Here is a 27,614-nt window from a genome sequence, read left to right on the forward strand (position 1 = left end):
TGTGGGAGCACCCGCCATCTTGCCTTTGTCAGGGGAAGCCAGAACTAAGCTGAGGTGGTGAACACCTTTTGTGTATACTTTTTTCCTTTTTTTTTTTTCTTTTTTTATTTGTTAATTTTCCTGCTATTACTGTGCATTTCTTATTCCATTGCTGTTCGCTTTCAGTAAATTGCTATCTCAACCCATACCTCGGACTTTGTTCCTCTCTCACCAGAGGGGGAAGGGGAGCGGTTTATTTGCAGTTTAATTTCTGTCTGGTGTTAAACCACCACAGCACTAAACCATAAGACTAATTAAGATGCTAGTATGCAATTTAGAAGCATAACTAACAACTGGCAAATTAACCCTACAGTGAACTTTTCACATCACTATTAAGATGGAAACAATGTCTAATTACAAATGTATCTAATCTGTACTCAGGCAAATGTTACTGAAAAACAGCACTCATAAATCCTGGTACAGATCTCCACATCATGTAGATCAAGACCTTCTTAAAAAGAGAATATTTTTTTTATCTAGCCTCATAATCAGTATTAGAGGAACCTGGAATAAGCCCCTTGAACAAGGACTAAACCTCAGATTATTTCTCTTCCACTGAACCACTAATTCTTTTTAAAAAGCAATTAATTTTTTTTCTTCATTCAGGACATCATACACTACCTAACAGGCAACATAAAACACCTCTCTCCTCATCTCATAAAATGTGTACAAAGAACAAATTTTCTACTAACATTCTTCCCTAGGAAGGTCATTAGTCATGTCAAAAATCTGCTCCAACCTGCTTGAATAGAAAACCTGAGTCTCCAGCAGACAGTCCAAAACCTGGCATGAACAAAATGCTATTTTGTCTAAATGCAGCTTGGAGACACAGGCAGAACTTGCTTTAACAAACAATTTATTTGCCAAGCCAGTTGGATTCTGCATATTATAAGACTATGAAGACTTTATGACTGATTTTTACTAGCCAGAGGAAAATACACATTCTGTTCATACGGTTTCAAAATATTTTGAGTATCCATAGAATCTTTTTGACTCATGTTGACACACACACACACTATGGATGTGCTGAAGTAACAGGCTTCCAGTACTAACAAAAATCTTTCTCTTGAACTGGTATTTGAAGAAAATCTGCTATAGAGGTAGACAGCAAATATTAGGAAGTGTATAACAATCATTAACTTTGAGAAAGAGAATGCTCTCCATTAGCAATACAATCTTGAGAAGCAGTTTAGTACATACACTGTGCTGACTGCTGATCATCCGTTTACAGGATCAAAATTGAAAAAGTACAGAACTTGGAAACTGTTTGAAGTTGTTACTCAAAATTCTATTTCTCAGGAAAATAAAATTTCAAATTATTTTTGCTTATCTACATGCACCTTTTACAGTAAGATTCAGGAAAGGTTGAATGCATAACCATGTTTTTTTATTTTCTAATCAAAGACACCTCATAACAACGATACCGCCACCACCACCAACCCCTGGGCACTAACTTACTCTGATGTGCTTTTTTCCATCTTCAAAGCATACCCGAATACTGGAAATTGTTCTCTATAATACAATGAAGTAAGTGCACACTTCATCTACCTCTAAAGTTCTTGTTTTAACTAGCATAAAGTCTGCTCTTAAGACCAGAACAGCTGAAATATCTCTTGCTGAATTATGCTATTTCTGCATTCTGGCTGGTAATGAGTAATAAGTTTTTCCCATAAGCTAGGCATACGACAAGGCATCCTCTGAAAACATCAGTTTTAGCTGTGTATTGATGGATTGGTATAGAAGCCAAAATATATTTTAAAAAATTAGAGGAAAAAAAGTAAATTTACAATCTGTTGCTGAAAATAATTTTTAAAAATGCTACCAAGAAACAAATCTTCATAATTCTATAATGAGAACCCAGAGGGACTTGCATTGACCCCCTCTCTCTTTAGTTTTGTTCACTCTAAATGTCTAACACAAACCACAAATTTGACAAGGGGGGTTTATACCATGTAACCTTGTCGCTAAATCTGAGATTAAATATATTAATTCTTGTTAAAAAGCCAAGATTTGTTAAACGTTTACTTTCAGATTGATTTTCACTGCAGCAAGGGGACTATTTTGCTCATCAGAGGGCAGATGCTGCTGCCTCCCACCTGTGCTCCCAGAGCTCTGGAAGGATGGTAACCTGGATACCTGCTCCAGGGAATACCTGCAGCTACCAGAGGCTGGGAGCAGAAACTCTCCACACAGCACTGCTCTCATTGTAGTGCCTTTATGCAACAAATGCATTACGCAGAATGCTTACAATGGTTTCACACTGCACCTGCAAAGAAAGAAATTTTGTCTTTAAAGGCAAAAAGACCTTAGGACCAAAACAACCCTAAGCAGCCTTTCATTGACTTTCCTGTAGCTTAACCATGGCAAGCAGTGCAAAATATGACAAATTCATGAAGCTATAAACCCCAATTTTGACACAAATCACAGTGTATAAGCATATGGATGAAGTTATATAGTGTCAGAACAGGAAGAAGGAGAGAAAAAAAGCTCACTGCAATGCACACACTGAAATGCAAAAACATCAGAGAAAGGAAGACATTTTTATATAGCTTACCAAAACAGTTTGTAAAGCCACAGGAATTCTAACAGTATAGTTTTCACATACCAGAACTGAAGTGGTAGCTCTTTTCTCTCAGGAAAATGCTTATTGCACACCAGAAAATTCTGGCTGTCTTGAAATCCATGAGGAAGGTTCTTGGGGAACTCCAAAGGACTTTTTTTAAATCTAGGCATCATTCAGAATATGATGGACAGGCTACATTTCAGAACTGTTTTATAATTAAAAGACTAGAAATTGCTCAACAGTAATCAGTAACTGTGTCTTTTACAGGAGCCACCTAAAGGGGTTTTTGAGATGATGACTTTCCCCTGCTCTGAAAATTGGATCCCTGTAATGACATCTCAAGCACAGCAACCATAAGAACTTAGAAAAACAACAGCACAAGCAACTCAGTGAACACAAGAACTAATTAGGTAAGGATTCGCTACATCTGCAGCCTACATTTCAGATGTCCCTTCCAATGCAGTATCTTGCTCCCACCACCTGTACAATATCCCACACAAACTCATCCACCCCATTCTTTCCACTCATTTCTGTATCTCATAAACATCACAACAGTATAATGTCCAGATGTCACTTATGATGAAAAGAGATCCTGAACAACCATCTGGCAAAGACAATACAGAACTTTGGCTGGTTTTGAACTAACACATTGCAGACTGGCTGCAGCAGGCTGAGAAACCTTGAACTGTCAAATACATGGTACAGTCTGTCTTCCATAGATGAGAGGTTTGAGTCCCTGTAACCTACCATGCTAAAAAATATCACAAAACTCAGAGGAAATTGGTATCTTCTAAGTTAATTTCCATGAGTCAAATACAATTAATTGAACCTTTAAAGTTCAAGTTGTTAAAACTGCTCAAAAAGTAAAAGATAACAGGAAAAGACAGAAAAGCAGAATGGAATATTAGGAGCTTTTACTGTCTCCTACTGAGGAAAGTACTTTGCTAGGCTTTCCAGATATGTGTAAAAGACATGTCTAATGGTATATTTCCACCAAAGACTATTTCAAGGTATTTGTTCAGTTTTAAGGCCTCTCAGTTCCCTAGCTATTGTTTTCCCTCAGTGGTTGAACAAACTAGAAACCTGTTGAGCCAGACTAAAATAGATGACTACTTACTGGACTGAAGTAATAGAATCCTACAATCACAAATTTGCTCTGACTGTTCTTAGAGATAGGTGTCACATCCGCCAATTTCCAGTCACCTGGGACTTCCACAGTTAACAAGGACTGTCAGTAAATGACTAAATATGAGAACAGGCTTTCTCCAAAATAAAAGTATCAGCAAAAACTGTGTAGTAAGATAAAGGCCTACTAAAGTAACATTCAGCCACTTGAAAAGCTAAAATGCTACCTTTTAATGAAAACTTAATGTTTTTCCTTAAATATTTTTAAAATCTTACACTAGTTGTTTAAAATAAAATGTATTTAATAAAAAAAGCTATGAATGAATAAGATGAGATGACAAACAGGCCTACTATTCATCAAAAATGTGTATTCTCTTTTTTGTTACAAAATTTTTCACTTTGTAATGATGATAAGCTACAGTTTTGCATTTTTCAACTTAGGCCATAAATATACTGAGTTCCACATATTCCAAATGTGAAGTTCATATTTAATGAAAATCAGTGTAATAGTAACTAATATGATTAGTCAAATTAAAAAGATAACTTAAAAAATAATTCAACCTTTTTCTCCCTCTGTAATGGAGATAGGGACTACATCCTCACTATTCAGTCTACCTCCCCACTGAGTTAATCAAGTGTTTTCTGGGTAGATTTTATAGCTATTTTTCTCCTGTGAGTTTAGCAAAATTACAGAGCAGATACTGTTATCCACTCCTTTTTTCTTTAAAAACCCACAAAAGACAGAGAAATTGCAGTATACTGGAGTACTGTCAGCCAGGCTTGCTAGTATCCAAAGAGGGAATCCAGCTGTCTGCAGTAGTGTTTCAGTGAGGATGAATGGCCTGAACTGGTGAACATCTATTTCATGATGCTCTACCATGGCACAGAATGAAAAGCAGCTAAAGAAACAAACCCCTAAATTTATTCGAGTTTCAAATCAGAAAACTTGGCTAGAAAAGTTTACCCTAGGAAGTGAATCAACATATGATGAGAGCATAAATATGTAAATGTGACAAGAACTGGAACAGTCCTTCATTTCAGTCATTGATTTTTGCTTCCCCAGTCACTGATTTCAACTTCTTCCACACAATTTTATTTTCTATTTTTGAAGTACCACACGTCAAGTGATCTGTTTTTACTTTCATTACCCCTTACCCTAACACGGCAGTCAGGTGTTTTTGCAACATTGCCAGCAAACAGTATTTACAAGAAATTATGTCCCTGCCTTGTCCATCTATTTTAGCTGCTTTACACCAAGTATCTTCTATGAGAGCACAGTTACATCAGATACATGAAACATTTTCCCTCATGACCAGAAACCAGGCCCAGCAGAAAGAAAATTGAGTTCTTAACATATTTATTAGTAAAAATACCTACAAAGAAATCAACCTAGGCAAGTTTTATCTTCCGTACAGGAATAAGGGAGAAGGGCAACTTAAATTTTTCTTCCTGCTGAGTAGCAAAATAAAAAGAAAGTTAAATACTTGACAGATACCTAAAAAAAATATGAAGTTAGTTATCACTCTTAAATCACTTTGCTTAGAGCACCATCCATCAAGTCCCTGTTGCCTATGGATATTATGATCCCATGTATTAATGAAGTTATTCTCTTTTCCCCATAGTAGGAAATAACAGCTGAAAAGAAAGTGGAATATACATGTAACAGACACAAACATAAGAAAAAAGAATGTCACACTTTTTATAACAAATTATAAATCCATAATCCTAATATTCCTCACATTACATCACAGACATTCATCTATATGCCCTGTACATCAAAACAAGACACCAGAGTCCGAGCTGCTAGCCTAACAAATCCAGTTAAATGCTGACACTTTAAGAAGTATGAATGAAGTATTGCAAATGATTAAACCAAAATCACTTCTACGAGTTAAGAGGCTTCCATATAGGGGTCCTTAACTTGCATTCTTCTTTTAGATAAAAGATATGTCAACATCAACAATGATTAATGTTGATTTCTACCTAATATTTCCCTCTTTGTCTCCAGTGTTGGAAAAAATAATTAAATTAAGAGGAACATTCACACTTTTGGAGTGCATTGCTTGTTTCTTTCTACAGCCTTAACTATCTTATTTCTTGTTCTGGGTACACAGATACTGCAGTGTTAGTCAGTTCATGAAGTTATACTTTGTGACAATGTGCTGTGGCTAACTTACCAACACATCAAAACCCCACTGCCACCTCCAAGGCAGACAGTTAATAAATCACAAAATCACATGAATTCCACTCAGTGGGTATTTTTTGCTAAAAGCTGAATCGTTCTTACACATCCTTTTAGGAAGACATAGAAAGCTTTTTATCTGTTTACACAAACATACATACATATGTGGATACACACACTCTCTCAAATATTATAATCTTGCTCTCCAGTATGATTATAATTTCATTCAATTAATCTCCCATCTTATTTTATAATTCCCTTTCTAATCTGCTTTGATTAAAACAAGCCAAACTCAAGTCTGGGTAGTGCTACTCCAGGGAATTTCATGTCATGTTCATTTTACAGACAGGACAGTTCAAGCTGTCATTTCAGTCACTCTGGGTGTTTAATTGTTTACTACATGAAGTGTTTCAAGCCATGTCAGAAGATTACTCTTCTGGTATCTTGACAATCAAATTTACATTTTACCATTGTATAACTTATGATGCTGGTGCAGTTAGGAATTCAAAAATATTGTATTAAAATTAGTATATTATGTAGTTTAAAGATACTGCAATAATTTTGTACAGACAGAAATGACAGTGATATACATATATATCCACTTAATGGATACAGTTTAATCAGCAAATCTTCAAAAACATGACATCATATATTTAATTTTTCAGCATATAAGCATATTACACCTTTCTACTTATTCTAGCCTTCTTGTCTTGAACAGAAAAGACTGTGCACTTCATTACATGTTTTATTTTGGAGAGCTTCCTTCATTTAATATAAATGCTGGGAAAAAAAGTGTAAACAAAAATGGGAATTACGGACAATGTGGTTTGCAACACAATCCTGGAGCAATACACCTCTCAAGCACAACAAAGTGGCTTAGCTGCTCTCTCAAATTCACCTGCTACATTAAAAGAATGTAGGATTTCCTTAGATGTAATAATTATTCATCTAAGAGGCTGTAGTAATAAGAGTTGAAACCAGGGATGTGACTTATGTAGCTGTATACATAAAATAAAAAGTAAAACTACATCAGAAATGGGGGAAAACAAAAACCAAAAAAAATCCTAATTCCCTATACAATAGGCTGTTAGAACCTTCTTACTGGTTCAATGAAGTTGACAGCTTAACTCTTAGAGTTATAGAAGCAGAAAACCACTTTGCAAGACAAGCTCTTCTGTCAATAAAAGTAAAATATGAAGGTGCCATTTGAATATTTATGTAATATAAAGTAATTCTAACTAATTACATGATATAATTAGCCCGTGCAATAAATTAGAGAATAAAACCAAGAGGTTACTTAATTAGCTCAGTAACAGCAATAATGATATTTTTGAGGCTTTTAACAGTGAATTACCATCTGAAAGCCAAAATTAACGGCCTAAAGACAAGAAACCCAAATCTTCTCCTGTCAGTAGATGAATTAAAACAAATAATTCACCATTATCTCATCAAAAGTTCTTTATTTTATATTATTTTAATTGGCAGTGAATTTGACAATTCAATGTTTACCTTTATTTTAATGTTCTATTTCTGAGAGAAATAAAACCTTTTTTTCTCTCCCTCGTTAGATAACTCTTCTAACTAGCTAACTCCAATGCTCCCACTTGATTCACTCTAGTACTAAGAAATGCTGATAAGCAAGGATGTTTGATATGCTGGCCCTGCCATATATATTTCAATACAGAATTTCAACAACTGCTTCCAAATCAACCACTCTCCAATATATTTTAAATAAGTAATGGCAATCATATTCCATAAGTTTATGTTAAAATATAGCAGATGTTTTGAAATCTTTGAAATAATAATTTGCAGCTTTTAATCCGTCACTGTTAAATGTGGAGCTATAAACAACCACAGCATCTTACAAGTCACTCAGAGACAACTTTGCAAACCTTTCTGTGTCTGCAAACCTGATGATCCACTAAATTAAAGTTCTTTCTGGTCACAAGATGCCAGGTTTTTATTACAGTATATTATTATTCAAAGTGTAAAATAATTACATCTCTATATTATGACTTCCTTACAAAGGGCCTCATATATCCTAAACAACAGGTAAGTTTTATTGACCCTATAGAATTCAGACGCAGGATGTTCTGGAAACTAGACTTTCAAGCTCTTCTGTCTTCTCTTGGGTGACATGAAGAGCAAGCATGATATTCTACAGGAGAGGAAATGGTATGAAAATTTGAAAAGCAGAGTCTACTATCTTCAGTCCCTCTCATGAATTCACCTTCTCTATGTCTCAGCTATGTCCACTGGAGCTCTTTATAGAATATTTTGTTAAGGCTTCCTACTGATACTTTTCTCAGTTAATGGTTTGTAGCTTAAAGAATAGTAGTCTTTAGCTTCTGTAATGCTCTGAATTAGTACAGCATCTGCAAACCTCAAGATCATTAAATAAACTCATTGAAATTCAGGCAGCAGTGTAATCTGTAAAACTTTGCAGCTCAATAATAGAATGGAATAATTAGATCTATGATAGTTCTGAACATAACTATGAACCATATTTTATGCATCTTTAACTAAAATGCAGGATGAGAAAACTCCAGCTGGAATATCACTAAGATTCATCTTTCATGTTTCCAGTATCTGAAAATTGTTCATCTAAATACCAAGTATTTATTTTCCTAAGTTCTATCCAGAGCTTAAACATACATTAGTTATAAATACGATGAGTAAAACATGAGCTCAGGAAAGATGCAATGATTCCTACTGATTTTAGTACTTTGGTATCTTGCTAAAGGAAAGTCTTGGTCTGAAGTACTGCTGTGCTGGATTCTGGCAAAAACATTTCAACTGAAAATTTCTAACTCATTGAGGAAGGTGGTCATCTTAGACCTTGATCTTAAGAAGCAAATCTTCCTAAGGTGTTCATGCTGGAGTGAGATGACTCAAAAGAGATTATACAAAGTGAAGCTGTCTCATACTTACACTGGGATCAAAGTCTACAGACATATGTGGAGGTAACAGACAATCTCACATCTTTAGCTTCTTACAGTCCTCGATACAGTGGCTCTTACAAATGTTAGTTAATTAATGCTCTTACACTTACCTTACAATTACCTTACAATTACCTTGACTATCCTGTAGCAAGTGTGAGGGATAAGGCTGTCTGTAACAGCAGACGGGTGAGGAGCTAACATTAGTCCATGAGTTAATCCCACAACCTACACAAATACTCTTATCCTCTGGTAAATGAGAAGCCATTTACAGCCCTAATACACAGCACAGTGCTTCAAATTATCTCCTATTGTGCAATCCTCACATTTCCAGGTAAGCATGAAATAACTTGAAGGAAGTAACTAAAATGAAATATATTTAGATTAACTGTTAATTCTTCATTCTGAGGATCTTCCACTGCTCAAAGCCATTTATTGTGGTTTGAAGAAAATCTTTTTAAAGGCTTCTTCAAAGTTTGGAGGCTGAAAAAGTGAACACTGGGAATTTAAGAAAAAAAAAAAGAAAGGAAAAATATTTCTTTAAAAGAGAGAACAAAGCTTTCTGGTTTTCTCTCATGAAACACCTGTATGATGGTGATATCATTAACCTCTATAGCATCACCAACCAAAAACTCTTTTAGATAACTCCTTTAAGTTCATACTACATCACAGAGACTCACCCACCCTATATAACTAGAAACCTAACTTCCATAAAAATTTTAGGAAAACAGACATTTCACATGAAGTGTGTATTTTACCTGCACAATTAGAAAGGAAACGTGCCATTGATAACTTACAAAGAGAAATCTTACCTAATCTGAGTCACTCTATGGCTGTGCTAAATCAGCTACTGGTCTGGGGTAATACAGATGGCAGGACTGTTTAAATCATTATTTTATTCCAGATCAGCAGTGAGATTTCAATTCAGATCTACAAATTGTCTCCCTTTATTGTGCTTGGGTTTCACAACACAGAGCAGTCATAAAACACATGCTTTTAAACCAGATCAGAAGATTCACTTCAGGAATACATCTAATGTGCTGCAGGTGTTGAGGAAGAGACATAGGAAGGGTAGTGCTTATCTGATTTGCACAAAATGGATCTTACTTTTATCAAAAATGGTCTGTCTAAATCAACCCTGTACTACTATTAATAGACAGAGTAATCTTAGGTTTGTGTAAAGATAGCATTTATGATAAAAATGAGATCATTGTGCAAGAGACTTTCTACTTGGATTAGAAACATACTGATTTTTCATAACATAAGATACGACTTCCTACAAACTACTTGTGATTAATGACTAGGTGATTGTGACTTGCCTGGTCAAGATAAAAAGCACTGCCATCTCGGATCTCTCGTCGTTGTTTGAGGTCAGTTTCTGTGGTGTCCCTCGACAGTGCAATATATTCAACCTCCCGCTTTGTCAACTCCTGTAGACAACAGTCTAAAGTTATTGCAAAAATAACACTATAACCCCAGTGACTGAACTTTAAGAACATGCCTAATGGTAAAATTGTACAAAAAGGCAACAGCAAAGTGATCTGAAATCACTCTGAATAAAATCCAGTATCTCTTATTTTTAAAATGTTAACAATGTGTTACGCCTCAAACAAAATGGTTTGAATTTCTGCTCAATAAACTTTTATTTTCCCCAAACCTATTCTTAAAACAAAATAATCAGCTATATACTCTTTCCATTGAACATCTGTAACATCCTGTAGGTTAATCTTCTGGTTCCAGACTCTGAAAGAAAGCCAGCATCTCCAAATCACAAATAAAAATCAGAAGTTTTCTGTAGAAGATTGAAACATTCAGCTCTCACAGTTCAGTAACACTTATACTGTGATGCAGCTGTGATTATTACCTGCACATGCTCTGCCAGTACACTGATGAAATATATTATTCTTATCCTCTATTCCTTGGCTATCATGAGATGCGCTCTGCATCACTATTTAAAAAGGAGAACCCTCAGGTTATTGTTTTCTTTGTTTTGGTTCAATATGAGGTATACATAGAATTTGCTGTCTTAGAGGAATAAGAACAATTCCCCATGTATTTATAACAGATATTTCTGCCACTTCCATATCTGGGTTATCGTGAATTCTGCTTAGGAAACAAATTCACAATGAAATGCTCTTAGCCCTTACTCCTCAATTAAAGATGTCATTGATTTAACAGACCTCTCTTAAACAGGCAGCTTTCAACTACAGCTGTATGAAAAAAATACAGCAAAGATATAAATCCCAATTAAAACTATTTCCTTTCCACTTTTGCAGTGTCTATTAGGTTACAAAGCCACCAGTTCCTTTATGTTGCAAGTAGATATAGTTGCATTTTCTTTTAATTAAAGGTGGAAAAAAGAGTGTTTTTCAAATATCAGCCCTGTGTAGGAATGCAGAGTAGCTTTCAGCAACAGAAAGTAGAAATTTTCCAGGCTTATATATTTTCATTAAAGGCACCACAGCATGTATCAGCTCACATGGAAAGACCAGCCTTCACATAACTTTTTGGCATGGCATTGAATCAGTAAGCTTCAGCCTTTCAAATGGATCTCAAGTTCAAACAGTCTGTGGCATAAATAACAAGGCACATTTTATATCTTATGCCTAGATATCAGGTGTTTATCCATGTTCTCTTTTTAGGTTATACCAAACTCTTTACATTTATTTTAAGGAATTCAAACTATTAAATAGTACATTTGGTTTGCTGAATTAAAAAATCTTTTCTCTCCTTTACAAAGTTCAAAACCTTGTAGCTTTCTCTTCTATGCTTTACCTCAGATATCTAGTCTTTGAATTAACATTTTTTCCATTTTTAAAAGAATGTCTGATCTTTATGACAACTGATACGCCTCCATTTGTGATTCCTCTGTTCAACCAGATTCCAGATACATCTCACGGCAGACCAAGTCCTACCCACATCACATTTTGGGGCAGACATTCCCCTCCTGATCATTTAAGAGCGTTGACTTATTAAACATGAAATTTTGTACATGGTGCTGCCATGGTTCATGCAGATGGCTGTAGGCACATCCTTCCCACATTCCAAGAGAGGATCATACATGCATCTACTCTTTCTAATCACTCAGAATAACTGTTCCCAAATGTTACTCAGAACACTTCCCTCCCAAATCCTTTCCTTCATTTCTTTTTTTATGTAATGAAGCAAAAACGATTTGTTGTCTGTAGCACTAGGCAGATATCTTAATCTTCTAACATACATAATGCTGAGAACAAACTGTTTCTCCATTTGTGATAGCATATGGTAACACAGTTTTCCAACTATTTTTTTTTTCTCCCCTGGAGTTTAAGCAGAAAAACATGTATTAAAATGTCTGCACTTTCTATTTGTCTATAACAAAAACTGAGCTTTGGAAAGGACGTTTCCTTTAAAAAAGAAAACATTATGAAAAAACTTATTTACTTCCTAAGTAGCTTACTGTAAGATTTTCTAGGACTACCTTTTACCATTTGTCTAGTAAAAGAATGACTTGCATTAATAACATCTCCAACACGTTTAAACCAAGATACTCACCAGATACTGCATGGCAATCGATCGCCGGAGAGGCCCAGGAGGCCCAATAAGAAAGACATCTTGGCCAAGAAGATCTTTCTGCATTATCCATCTTAAATGGTGGACTACAGACTGGGCCAGAGACTCTGTCACTTTGAAACACAAATAAAAGAACATGTTATTAAATTTTGAAAACTGTTAGATACCCAGCCATTCAAGACTTTCTTTGAGCTTATCTCCAAAATTAAAATACACAAAGCTGTACTGCCCTAATATAGACAGCTGAAAAGCAGAGAATTCCACACAGAGTTTATATTAGACCACCTAACTTACATATAAAAGTTTATACATCTATTTTACCCATTGCTTTTTTTCTCTGCACAATTTCATTCTTCAAAAAAAAACCCAACATAAACCAGAAAAAAAGTTGCAGATTTGTATTTCCCGTTAAACTGATCAACATAGAGAATCATTTTTATTATTCAGCGTTGAGTGGATTCCCCATCATCAGTTAATATAAATACATTATATACATTTTACATAATATGTAAATACATTTACATAATATGTTTACAAAATATAATTTGCACAATATTTATACAGCCTATATCCCAGTCCTTCTGTGAATTGTGAAGCTCAAATAAACGCCAAAAAACTCCGACTGCCCCAGAATAAGATTAGTGTTCAGGGATAAAATTAATTTGTTACTTTTTTAAAATACAAATTCACTCTTGTTTATATTTTGACTCAATAAACCACGGAATTATGAAGGAAATCCAAACTTTGCCCTATCACTACATTTATACCATACAGTTTCCAAAATCACAATAAAAAACCAAATCAAAGCAGATCAACTTGCTTCTATTAAGAAATATCATACACATTAATTTAAAAAGCAATAACCTGATGATAATTAAATTAAAACTTTTACCACATGTATACAAATATTGACAGCACTGGAAAGCATCATGCAGAGACAGCACACTGAAAGAGCCATACATCACCCTATCCCCAGAAATGTCCTTCACATACCCACCAGCAAAGCCTGGCTCTTTCTCAGTCACAAGCAAAAAGCACTAGTGCAGGAGGAGAAGGTGAACATAAGCAAGTCAGGAGGGAGATTCATGGATGCATGTATGTGTATGGTTGCTTTCAGAACAGTCTGACAAGATTAATGATGAGGTTTGAAGCTGGAGGCTCAAGGGCAGTGACTGGGATGCTGAAGCGCAGTAAGAAAGGAGCAAGAGGCCATGAAATCTCCAAACTAATCCTTGGTTATTTACCTTTTCTCAGTGTAATTACTGGGTGCAATTAGAAGCCAACATTTACAAAAACAAATGTTACATCTGATACAGGGCAACCAATGTGTGCAGGGCAGAGTTAAGGACAGCAGGGAATAGTGGCACTCTGTTCCAAAGGGGTTTGGTTCATTGCTGAATCTTAGCAAGCCAGAATTAAGATCCAATTTTGTAAGACCAGCGTTATTGGTATTGTAAGACCTTACAATTTTGTAAGGAACAGCGTTAAATGGCTGTGTGTGAGAATCAAGCAAGATTTTTCAAGCCTAAGGGAGATTAAGGACAATTTTAATAAAAACTAACTGGAGGTTTTGGTCTTTGGTCTGGCATTCAGGGAATTCATTTGAAATCATCTACTTCCAGAGAAATTTACAATATCCTTACTACCAGTGTGAACAGAAATAGCATACACGTGCAGGTGAGCAATCTATGCATTAGGATTATCAGATTAATTGTAAACAAACATTTCAGGTTTGCCTTATTATCTAGTTTAGTTTTCTGAACAACTGTCATTAGCATGTCCAGGATTATCTTTCATATATAGTTGGTCAGATCATATGAATGTAAAATGTTTTCGTCTTCCTCACTGAAGTGCTGTATTCCAAAAGCAAGGCACATCATACCACACACAGCTGGTCAAGTGCAAAGAAATTCCTCACAGGGAATAACATGTTCCTTTCTACAAGATTTTCAAAGGAATTAGGGAAGTTCCTATTTGATATATTCTTCGGGATACAGAGGGTAACACATCACACCAGAATAACTGCTGTTGTTGTTGTTGTTACTGTTATTATTATTATTATTATTGTTATTATTATTATTATTATTATTACTGTCCAAACTTTTCTACTGGACAGGCATGAAAGTTTGAAAAGCACCACACAAAGAAAAAGTATTATCTTTTAGATACAATTAAAATTTTAGGACAGATCTCATATCCATTATTATTTCTGCCTGGATTAAGCCAATGTGCCTCCAGTGTATTTCTACAATAGCTGTTCTTAAAAGAGGAAAAGTACTTTGCTGCAGTGGAAAAATAAGCTTGGAACTCTTTCATGTCAAAATTCACGCATTAGAAGTACACAAAACCTGCTTTGACAAAGCCTGACTACAAATGCCTCTGGCATAATTCTCATTAATATGTGTAACTATCTTTTTCATTTTTAGGATGGTCTCAAGAAAAAAACTTGGCTCACACTTCAAAACAATACCATAAATAGCAACAGGACTTTAGAATGTTCAGCAGCATCTGCAAGAAAACCATCATGTAAAAAGAACAAGAGAGTACAGCACTCAAATTAATGTAAAATTTTAGAAATGAAAACATTAAGGAATTTAAGGGCACTTATATTATCATCATTGTGTTTAAACAGTGCAAATATACTCTGAAATAGCAATATAAAAAAATACAACTTACAGTGTGAGAATTTCCTGCTTTTTTTGAGAAATGATCACAAAAGACAATTCCTTATTGATAGGTTTTGTAGAAAAAAGGTTTTCTTGCTTCCCCATTCACATAATTCTCCTCACAAACAGATTACAGCCAGATCAATTATAATACATGTTTTCAATCACAAAGTAGCACATTGGCATCTGCAAACTCAAAGGAAGCCTGTTACAAACGACACCAACAATTCCTAGCTTGCATTCCCTAAGGTAAACTGTCAAGAGAACAGCTTCCACTTGTCAGTTCCTTCAGTTCTAACATGTAATATCTGTACATTGTTCAGATACTAAACCTACTTCACCTTCCTAGCTGTCTTTTTAAAATTAGAAGAATGTAATATTTTCTTGTACATGCAGTCTGTGCTGCAGTTTCCAAAGCACATTATGCTTTTCAAAAGCAGCCTCAGATGCATATACACAGTATCTTGTATATCATTTATATAATTTTAGACTACTTGTACTGTGTTCTCTGCATTGCAAGTCTTTTAGATTTTCTCTAATATGACTTGAAAAAAAAATCCTCTCTATTCAAGAGCTGTATACCAACTTTACCACAAGTATCATATAATAATTTTCTATGACATTTAGAAGACATGGCAAATTCACTGGGGAAAGCATCAGCAAGTATATTACAGCAATTTTTATTAATTACCTTATGAGTCAGACAGCATCTAATGCAAACTGGGATTGCACAATCTGTTTAGTAGCACTCTGCTGATTTGCAGCAGTTAAATAGTAGGCCCTATATTCTTAATCTGCAGGATGGTGCATAGCAAGCCTCTGCAGTGTATTCTCTAAGACACCATCTGGCACATGTAGGAGAGTAGTTGGTGCTACAATTTGCTATTCCTGTGTACCAAGGACAGACAACAAAAGAAATTGCATTCTATTGATTTGTAATAAGTGATAAGTAGAACAGTACCTAGCAGAATCTGCACAAACATTCTGTAAAGGGAGTAGCTGAAGCTGAACAGAGAAATCCCCAAATAAGAAAAGCAGAAAATATTTTAGATCAATTTTGAAGCAAACACAGCAGCTGCTCTTGTTTGATCTACAAATCAGCTTTTGATAAAGCCAAGACTGAAATGGCTACGCTAGCCTCAGAAATATTCCAGTTCGCTCATATTTGAATTCCTGGCACACTCACTGAAGCCATAAGATTCGTTGGAGATACCAGACAGTATCTGCTGGCAAGTCTTTGTGTCCCACCTACAGAAGAAATCCCATAAATGAAGGAAATATGTAACTCTTCCCACTGTTCAGACAGTTAGGTACACTGATTCCCAAGAATACCTATTCCAGATGCAGTACAGAATACAGCAGAACTCCTGTCCCTGTGTGACTCTGGTCAATCACATAATAACCAACAGGCGCAAGACATCAATATACATAATTTCAGCAGAATGAAAAAAGACCTCTGCATACCCTGAACCTTCACTACAAGGTATGCGCAGAGTCTGAAAATGGCTCCTTGTTTCAGGAGAGCTAAAAATTAATGACAGGAACAAGATGTCTCTCCCATCTGAATACCGAGGGGTCCTGTAGCTGTCTGTGGCTGTCTGCAGTAAATCCAACACAGGGAGCAGCAGCTGAAAAATACGGCTAAGAAAGGAGGAACAAGGAAGGAGGTCTTTGTCTAAAAACATTACATTTCAAAAGGGGAATTTTTATTTTATTTTTTGAACTACCCCACTGAAACTTACTTCACAGCTTGTTCAGGCTAGGGGACAATGAGGAAAGTGAGTGAGTTGGCCTGGATAGGGTGAAGGAGGCAGCATGGCCAAGGTGGAGAGGGAGGCACTCCTATGTGGTCTGCCTTCAGCTGCTGCCATTTAGCAAATAAAACATTGCTGCTCTTTCCATTTTATGCTGATGCACAGAACCCAAAGAGTTTTCAGTCTCATAACATGGTTACATCACAGACAGTTTTCACTGGAATACTATTTTTCCTCGTAATTTTTTCATGAGAACACTCTTCATTCCAAAATTTTTTAGTCTTGCACTGTTGAGGAAACAAGTTGCAAGTTTTTGCAGGGGCTTAGAAAGGAAGAAGCTACTTCTTGGATGAGACCGTAAACTCATTTATCAATTCCTCTGAGTTGATTACTTCACAGGAAAGTATTAGTTCCACACAGATAAATCATATTTCTCCATGTGAGTAGAAATTTAAAGATAATACAAAGGAAACATGTAAAACCAAATAGCTTTCTGGAAGAAGCCCTGAATGGGATTCTGAAGGCTAAGTTTCTCCCTGTAACACAGACATGGAATAAGTGAAACTATTCCTAGCTGGATGTGCTACTCAGAAAAGTACATAGAGCAGTTATTCATAGCTCAGACTCCAACTGGAGGGACATAGTATTTCTGCTTTTGACTACAACAGCTCAGGCCAGCACCAAAAAGTATGAGAGAATCTAGGATAAAAACCAAGAAAAATTATCATATGATATTTGAATTGAGTCTAGAAAAGAAATAACTTTTCCAATATGCAAGACAGAATCACCATGAAGAAAAGAAGTTCTCTGCACCAAGGTTATGCTAGATAGAATAAATCCCCAGCAACTAAAAGTATGCCCCAAAAAACTTAAATTAAGCATTCCAACAAGCTTTTGTCACAAAAGAATCCTTAATTACTGGAGCAGAGTGTGCAGAGAAGTTCTGAAATCTGTATCACGAGCACATTTTAAGAACTAGGAGGACAAATATCTCTCAGGAGTGGTTCAGGTTCAGCTGACCTTGCTTTGAAGGACATGGAACAGTTCGGACAACTCCCTGAGCTCCATCCAGACCTCCTCTGTATGTTTCCATATCCCCATGTATGCCTGTGCCCCTCTCTCAGTACAGACAAAATGGGGATAACAACGTGAAATGTCCAGAGCTCTACTGAAAAAAAGCCTTTTTCAGATTCTGGATGAGGTGGTAACACCCAAATAGTAGAACAGTTGGAAACCTACATGAAAACTCAAACTGCTGAAATAATCATCATCTCTGACACCTTCCCTGAGGCTAGGAATGAAGAAATGCAATGACTGAAGTGTTTGTTAGTATGAAATTACAGTCATCCTGCAATACAACCTGTCTCTACTAAGTGTTGCACTCTGACACCCAGTTGTAAAGTTAACACAAAAAAGAACAAGCACACATTCCAGTGAAAATCTGAGCCTACGTAGAGCAAAAACCAAACATACACCAGTCCCAGCTTTGATATGCAACACATACTATCCTGTGAGGACATAGAGATTATTACAGGCACAAACATTCTGTTTGAAATCCTCTGTTTCATATATTTCAATTGAAAAAAAACCTTACAAAATTCATCACTTAATCCCTTGTATATAGACACATGTCACTTCTGATCACACACTGGGAGGGGTGGGGAGGGGGTGCTCAGATTGAGGACATCTGGCAAAAATGACACTGTTTGAAATTAATCTTCCACAATTCAATGCAGTTGCATGTAAACTCTCTCAAATGCACTTGTATCTTCACAGAGCAGCAAAGCCCTGTTGCAAAAGAACATCCGTCTTCCAGCCCTAATGAGGACTTCATTGAACAAAATGTCCTGGAAGAGCTGTGTTAGGAATCGTTTTGTCAAGATTAATAAATAGCTAAAATGTCAAGTACATTGTCATTTTCATAACATTTCCAGAAATCATTAAGGAAAGCAGTACACTGTCATGAACAAAAAAAAAATTTTAAAAAAAAGTGCATTCTTGCAATTCAATCTTAGATCTAAACTATCAAAGAAAGTCATAAAAAGTTTCTGTAAAGTATAATTAAAGAAAGAATCATGTCTTCAGACATGGTGAGAATTTTAAAGTGTTTGGCTTATTTTTACTGATAAAAATAAAAAGCAGTGCAAAAATAAGTGCCAACTTTCTAGAATGTGTCAGACACAGTTATGACAGAAATCCCATTAATAAAATTCCCTTGTGCATGACTCATTTCTACTTGTCACTTACAAAAATAACTCAGATTTTATATACCTTTAATTATTGTCTTCCAAGAAAAAGCCATTTGCCAACAACAGCAAAACAAACTAATTTTTCACATTAACACACAAAATGGAGCATTTTGTAGAGAACTTCCTAGGGATCTAGGAAAGAACCTGAAAAGCAAAGACTTGGAAACGTAGAGCAAGAAGCAATACCTATCCTGTCTATTACTGCAAAATTTATAAAGGTGCAATAAAGGAGTTAAAATCAGTCTAATTTGGTACCACAAAGAAATCTTTTGGTATCAATTATATGGCAAAATGAAAAATGCAATGTTTTGTAGGTACATAATACATTTACATTCTTTACTGTGTTTATGATTTTTTCAGATTTTTCAGGCTATTTTTAAGCCTAGAAAACAATGCTGAGTTTAGAGCATGTTATGTCTAAAATTTGCTGCAAATTATAGATATGCACTTTCAACATCACCACATTGTAACATGGCTTTTATCTGGCAGAATAACAAAAGCAGAAACATTCTGCTTTACATAAATGATGAGCTAGAAAACAATATCATATGCAATACTAGTAAATGAATTGCAATTGCTTCAATTCCCTTCTACTAGTTCTTATTCCACTACAAACATTACAATGTCAGAGACTTTCTCAGGGATATTTCCCACTTAAATGATATAATTATTTCTAATCTTAGTTTAAAATAAATTAGGTAAGTACATTTTTCATTTAAATATAATATTAATTACTAAAATAAATTTTCAAAATATATGATGTCTTTGTTTATAAATTAGTATAAACATGCAATTACTTCCATCTGGTTTACACCAAAACAGTTCATACCTACAGCAGTCATTCACACAGCAAAAATAAAAGTACTCTTAAAAGAAGAAAAAAATATGTTAAGTAATACACATACATTCTAAATATCTCACAACTAGATGATAATCAACATGAAGTCAATACAGTCTACTTAACTCCACTACAGGAATATATCTTTGTTGTCCATAGTAAGATAACCAAAGAACTTAAACACTAAGGGTTAAAAAAAATTTCTAAGTTTAAATACACAAAGAAACTGCACTCAAGTATTTGAAATAGATTTTTTGCTATGAAATACATTAGTATTCTACCTTACTTAATTTAAACTCATTTAAAACTTAGGTTTACAAGCAAAATTTTGTACCTTAAGCAAGCCTACTTTCAGTAGATGACTACTAATGAACAGTATCCCAAACATGACACAGGCTCCTTTCAGTCATGATTATTAAAAAAATAAAAAAATTTTAAAAAAAGAGAGAAACTACTAATAACACATATATTCTAATAAATTTTACTGTTATTTGGTATCAGACTTATGTTAGGAGCAATAACATTATTATTATGTGGTATCAGATTTTAGCTAAGATCTCATTATTCTGTACAGTTCCATGCTTAATAACTTTTTCACTATCAGTTTTCAACTACTTTTTCCTTCTTAAAGTCATTAAATAGAAAAATCTCTCCTTTGATTCTACCAAATGCTTTCATAGCTCTCTTACCTTCTCAGTCCAAAGAACTGAAAGAGATGCTGTTAGAGTAACTTAGAGCTAACATTTAACTTGCTGAAAAGTGCAAGTTGAACAAAATATGTAATAGTGACTTGTAAAGCATTGTTATAATTTACACATTTGGTACAGCACAGAAGACAAGAAAGCAAATCAATCTACCAGAATTATAAATAAGTGAAGTGGATTAGCATAGACAACTAATGTCCTTGATGATCAAAATGAGAGAAGAGGCATACAAAATAAAGGGTGAAAAGCAAAAAACTATTATCTAAGGAGTTGTAACAAGTAATAATACAGTGCAGCATTTCTCAACTGTTTGGCTGCATTCCCAGGGAACTCATGAAGATTGGGAAGAGTTGTTACAGTCTAAAACAATAATCCTTTCTTCATAGGCTACCCTGTAACAAGGGCTGGCACAGGGCACTGGAAATTTTTGGTACCTTGGATCACCTGGTAGGAAAGTGGCAGTGTGATGCCTACTGTGTTATGAGACTTCAGCAGCCCACAGTCCAGGTGCACATCAGTGATCTGGACCACTAGTCTACTGGCAGATTTCACAACAGTCAAATAGTCAAAGCAAACAAAATCTTCCTCTTAATATTGCTCCCTCAGCAACTTGATCTTGCTGAAGATGTCCCTGCTCTTTGCTAGGGGGTTGGACTAAATGACCTTTAGAGGTCCCCTTCCAACTGGAACTGTTCTATGATTCTGTAGTTCTGCTACACCTCTCCAAGGGAAAACATTTCAGATGAAATGTTGTGTCACAAAATAGAGGTAAGAAACAATTATCTATACATGCTGATATTAATATTATCCCAGTTATAAAATCAGGAATCACAGAAACACAGAACGGTTGAGGCTGGAAGGGAACTCTTGATGTCAAGCTTGTCCAACCTTCCTGCTCAAGCAGGACCACCTAAAGCCTGTCTGATGAACTGCAGTACTATTGCCTAAGAAAACAACATAAACTTTTTATATTGCCAGCTGTGCAGTGGGAAGTCTATTGTTGATATTATTAATGCTATCCAAAAAGACCAGTGCCCCAGTTGTCTTGATTCAAAATGCTATGGAATGAATTTAGACATGCTCCTGGAAAGCAAATCCACTTGAAGTTAATGATTCCACCCACTTTCCATCCAAATAACTGTGCAATAACAGTCATTGGGAGTTCTCAGTGCTTGTCCCTGTGTAAACAGTAGTATAAGATATGCATACACTTTTAGAATGCCACATGTACTTGGTTTCGGTCTGCAAATTTATCTGAATGGAAAAATCAGTTTTTAGTGGATGTTTTTTAGCTTGCATTCTGGATATGCAGCAGCCTACATGTGAAAGTACTGAACAAATGGCAACTGATAATTTTGGATCCTCAGGAAACGTCTGGCCTGTGTACTGAGAAAAGCCACAACACAAACATGATTTACTTGTGTTCCATGGTGCAAAAGTAAAAGCTCAGGAAGGATGTATTCTCCATGAAATACATGAAAACAGTCAGGAAATAAGGATGGCTGCAAACCAGTGACATTTGTAATAAGGTATCAAAAGATAATGTGAATCAATTTTAGTTACATGTGTGTGCATTGTTAATGTGCATAATTGGCTGCGTATTTTCCATGTAGCATTTTTCATGACTGTGCAACTGACTTCTCATTACCTTGATGGATCACAAAGATCTGTATGTTTGCTGACAATAATTATGTGATAATCTGGGATTTATAAATATCACAGTAGAAAAACACCATACATCTGCAAACTCCTAGGACATATAATTGTATCACAATTGAATAGTAATTCTAAATGGCCACAGTTTTTATGACCAAACAACTTGAGATTACTTTTAGAAGTAATCCCTGAATAAGAACCCTTTTGAACAAAATAATTAAACATACACAAATGATTCTCTTACTGTCCCATTGACCTATGGGACAGGTTATATTCAAAGTTAAGATTCCTATGCAACCAGCTGAACCAGAGATATAGTAATGAACTAAGCAAAGACAGCTTCCCCCAAACTGCATGCTTCTTCAAAATATATTTCTTTGATCATTTCAGTAAAGACAGTGAGGTGATTGAGTGAGTAGAAATTTTTTGAATAAAGCCTTGAAACTCCTTCAAAAGGAAAGCAGATCCTTACTGTAGTTCTGTGGAACAAGTTCCGGGTTCTTCGGTGTTTTGATTTTAAAAGACACATCTCCAATAGTGACAGTATCACCTAAAATAAAGAAAATAAAGTCTTTTAGTTCTTACATACTTGAATACTTTGAAGTATTTAAAGTCCTTAAAATTCAAACCACAGGCCTGCTGTGGCAAGGCTGACTATGTGTTCACAAAGCAGCCTCTAATGTGTTTGTGTTTACTAATTAGGCCCTGCTGCTTTTCAGTAAGTAGATCAGGTACCTGGACAAATTACATTTAATTAATAGTACTTTTTCCTGTTTTTTCTTTTACTGCTGCTCTTAGAAATTTAAGCTGTTGGGAGCTATGGAATTCAAGCCCAGTGTAGAACACAATTCCAGCTACCATTGTTGACTCACTGAAATTAAAACTTAAGCATGTTTGTCTGTAGAGCCATCAGTGACAAACACTTGTAGGGGTGATGATTTTCCTGAGTTTTCAAGAAGCCTGGAACAGTATCTGTTGGAGGTACAAAATGACATATTCATGCCAGTGGGCCCTTCCTGCACTCCCTGACTACATGGCTGCAGAACCTGGTACCTTTCTAAAGTCTGAGTGGTCCCAAACACTTCTTGTTCTGGGTTTCAACAAACATAAAGCATCTGGCCATTTTACTTCATGGTCTCTTCACTAGAACCTGCTTGTCTTATCTATCTTTCTGCAACCACAGGCTTGAATTAAATTGCAGGGCATGGTCTGCGCACTTTCTCATGGAAGTCAAAGGTGAAATATAGTTTGCAGCACAGAAATGGGCAAGCACCAACACAGCAGTAGCCACACTGAAAAACAGCACAACACCCAAAAGCCAGGAGAATGGGATTTGGACTGGTGGGTACACCAACATCTATTCTCCTTCCAGAGTTTGGGCCCCGCAAATGAGTTCACAAGCATTAAGACCATGAAACTAAGATGACTCTAGCAAAATGACATTTTTCCCATTACTGCTGCTAGAGATAACACCACCTCCACTGCACTGTAGTGCATGTGTGAGGATGGAGAGAATTGCTGGAGTAAGACTGCTGCCCAGGGGTATAGTTTTGCAACAGCACTGATTACACCTCCTTTCCACAAACCAAGACCAAGTTTTGGAATGGTCTCACATGTTTATGCTTTTCTCAGAAGTGAGCTGCAGAAGGTACAGAGCCAACAAACAAGCTCAAGCAAGTATCCAGTCCTCTTGTAGACGTGTCCCTTGTCTATTCCATCCAAGAGGACCCAATCTACAGTTGTCTATCTCCAGCACAAAGAAAGAAGCCAAACAGTTTGGAAGACCAATGCTGGAACCAGAAAGCAAGATGCTGGAGAAGGAGCTTGTCCAAATTATAAGAAGCAACTAAAACTCCTCCCACACATGCAGTAGTTCTCTTTTCAGTCAGCCATGACTCTAGTTTTGCACTCAAATGCAGTACTCTTCCAGCATACCCAGATGTTACTGCTCATCTCACAGGACTTAGAATCCCCAGGTTCTGACATGGCTCACACAATTCATGGGAAAGGACTAGATTTATAACAGCCAGAGTAGAATCACCTACAGTAACAAACAGGAAGCAGTGAAAGAAAGAATTATAGCTGATTTCCTGCTAAATTGAAGGGCTTGACTAGAATGCAGAGACTGGGATTCACAGCTTGATATACATGCCTGCACATGGGTCTTTACATTGCTAAATAATCAGCTCTCCATTCTTCCCTAAAATATTGGCAAAAGGTAGTAAGCTGGTGATTGTTCCCACATTTTATGCAATACAATATAATACATTTTATGCAACAATACAGTTGGAGCAATACAGTGCTCCAACAGCTTGTCAGAAAATGGGACATAGGCAACAGCAGTACTGCCATATAAATGCAGACAAGGATTGACCCCTGGCTCTCAGGGCAAGCAGAACCAAGCAGTTCCCACTCACCATGCTAGAACTAAGCACCCTTCTTTGATTGCACAAGAGCCCAGAAATGGAATTGCTCCAAACAGAGCTGGGCTAAGCTAAGAATTAGGCAGCTGTCTAGGGCTTTAGCTCCTTTTCTGGCCCTTGCCAAATTTTTGTTTCAAATGCACTAATGAGTACTGTGCCCTCTCCAGCCTGAAGCATTCAAACAAACACAGTCTAAAAGAAAGTCCTGCAATAGCTTAGAGCCTTGGTCCTGTCTCTGGGAACTCTTACATAAGTTAAAGTCACTGAACAACAGACACAGGCACTGCAGGGACTAAAATCCAGTCTTTGGCTATCCCAGTGTTTTGCCCATTTCTGAGTTTTAAAGAAAAACTATTTTACCAAGAATCATCTCCCTTCCCCTTTCTTTACTGCAGTTCCAAGCTCACTCTTTCTCACTGGGGAACAACTAATAGGGATCATGGCAGGGCACCAACATTTTTGCCATCACACCTTTTTAATCTGGGCTACCCACAGCAATGGGATGAGGGGAAGCCATATGAAGAGTGGCTGACATCACATGGCTCCTTCAGCCTGGAGGAGACTGAGAGCAGACCTCATTGCAGTCTGCAGCTTCCTCATGAGGGGAAGGGCAGGGGCAAAAACTGACCTCTTCTCTCTGTTGACCATGGAGGCATGAAGCTGTGTCAGGGGAGATTTAGGAAAAGGTTCTTCAACCCACAGTATGGCTGGGCACTGGAACAGGCTCCCCAGGGAAATGGTCACAGCCTCACAGAACTCAGGAAGTGTTTGGACAATGTTCTCAAGCACATGGTGGGATTCTTGGGGTAAATTCCTTTGCAGGGTCAGGAGTTGATGACCATTGTGGATTCCTTACAGCTCAGGACATTCTATTTATCTATGGAATTGGTCTATGGAAATGCCTCCAAGTTGATGAAAACACCTTAGGAGCCCATTGCTTCCTGCAAAAGTTGCCATCTCTCTCATTAGCTCAGCCTGGAACAACTTTAACATTCTAAAAAGAGCAGGTTGCCTTACATATCCCTAAGAAATTAGTGACAATTTATTTTCGCAGAATTCCCCAGCCAACATGCAATGAGACAAGAGTATATGATTAATTAGCTCCTAGCTGAAATCACCTCAGCTCAATACTAAATACTATTTCACGCATACACAGTCTTCCAAAACCCAGTAAGGCGAAGATGCCAGAACAACAAGATGTCAAACTTTTTCAATACATTGGGATGATGATATCATCTACAGGATAAAATTCCAATTACTTAGTTTATTAGTGCGGTTAAATCAACTAAAGCCTTAGTTGATTCTCTATACTCCCTTAAAAACAAACAAACAAACAAACAAAAACAAAAAAACCCCCAACAAATCAAAACCAAGTTTCATCTAGGTGAAAAATAAATCACTTCTGGTGGTATTTATGTCAGTCTGTATCATGCTAACCCTTGATCAACATATCTAACAATGTTCAAAAATCCCACAAGTATTCCAGACACCAATGGACACTACTTTCATGAAAAATGGACTGGGAGAGAACTATCTGTAAGATGTGGTGAGAGCTGAGCATGCAGGGTATTTAGCTTTTAATTGGTTTGTTGCTGCCTGGAGACAAATGTTGCCTTCAGATTGCATCTGTCCAAAAAGGAAAAATATTAGCAGTGTTTAATAGAACCTTAGCAATAATAAACCAAGACAGCAGAGTCCATTTTCCTAGCTAAATGAGCACAGGGAGGATTAGCCCACTAATCTTATCACTCACTTCCACCTGGGCTACATTTTCCCATCTCAATTTGTTTCTTCTGTACTTGTTTAAAAACTCATGTTTGGTTACTCCATTTCCACTGCATTTCCACACGCTTTGAACAGAGATGTCATTCTGGACAGACTCCTTCTAGTGTTTCACCAGCTGGCAAGGAACTGATAACAGCCTGCTTGGTAAAATGCTGGTGTTAAATCAGCAAAACCCATAATTTGAGCACAAGTATCACAAATTGACTACATGGCAAATTATACAACAGTCCATGTATACTCCAACCCATTCCACCAGCTACTACCACACCATTGTGGACAAGAGCTATAGCTGCAGGATTTTGTGATGAAGACTTTGTAGGCTGTATCATGCTTGCTTGCAGTGAAGATGTGCTTCCACTTTCTTGTCTCCCACAGAGAAAACAGTGACCTTAGATACCACAGTCTTTGGGGTAAACAGTGGGATTCAAGCAGTGCACAATGTACACAAGGAAACATGGCTGCTGAAACAAAACAAGAACAACATTGGCCAGAATCCAAAAGGTAAAGGGGACATCCCATTCATGAGGCAGACAGGATGCAGTCTCAGGAGGTCTTTTGAGAGCCTATGCAATAAGGGTCAAAAATTGGAAGCACATAAAGATCAAAAACAGTAACAGGATCCTGAAGAGACCCTCTGGGAAAAAAAAAAAATATATGAAAACCATCTCAATACATGCAATGAGCTCTTTCTACTGCTTCTGAAAAAGACAGGTGTGAATTGCACCTCTGGCAATATGGAAATTCACACATGGACATATAGCTACCCAGTAATTGCAGAGCACAGAATTATATGCTCTCTTCTTTAGACCTACAATTTAGACAGAAACAGTATTATTGTCTGTATGTGTTTTTTACAGTAACTGAGAAGAGCTTGCTCTAGAGCTCTTGTTCTTTTCTAGGCCTCTTTCTGAGGTCTATTTCTTCTACTGTCTGAATAGAAAGGCAGCACCTCCAGCTCCAAGCCCCTGAGCTGCAGAGGAGGCAGCTGGAGGCTGGGAAGGCAGTTTGGCAGGGGACCCCTGCATGAACACCCTGTGCTTTTACTCTGCCCCAGCATCTCCTACTCACTGTTGGCCAACAGGGAACAGTAGGTTTGATGGACCTTTGTTCTGACCCACCATGGATGATGTGACGTTACA

The 27,614-nt window shown here is 36.6% G+C and overlaps 1 protein-coding gene across 1 annotated transcript in view; it reads right to left on the bottom strand.

The window, feature by feature from the left end:
* The window catches only part of VWA8 (von Willebrand factor A domain containing 8), a 179,625-nt gene that overhangs the window by 145,345 nt on the left and 6,666 nt on the right, over positions 1 to 27,614 (bottom strand). Inside the window, exons 2-4 of the mRNA XM_015633778.3 lie at positions 22,740 to 22,817; positions 12,383 to 12,513; positions 10,168 to 10,278 (exon numbers count right to left, since the gene is read on the bottom strand). Coding sequence (XP_015489264.1) covers positions 10,168 to 10,278; positions 12,383 to 12,513; positions 22,740 to 22,817 — 320 coding nt within the window. The remainder of the gene's footprint in view (positions 1 to 10,167; positions 10,279 to 12,382; positions 12,514 to 22,739; positions 22,818 to 27,614) is intronic.

The sequence above is a fragment of the Parus major genome, chromosome 1 (genome assembly GCF_001522545.3).
Source record: "Parus major isolate Abel chromosome 1, Parus_major1.1, whole genome shotgun sequence".
In the NCBI taxonomy this organism is placed as follows: Eukaryota; Metazoa; Chordata; class Aves; order Passeriformes; family Paridae; genus Parus; species Parus major.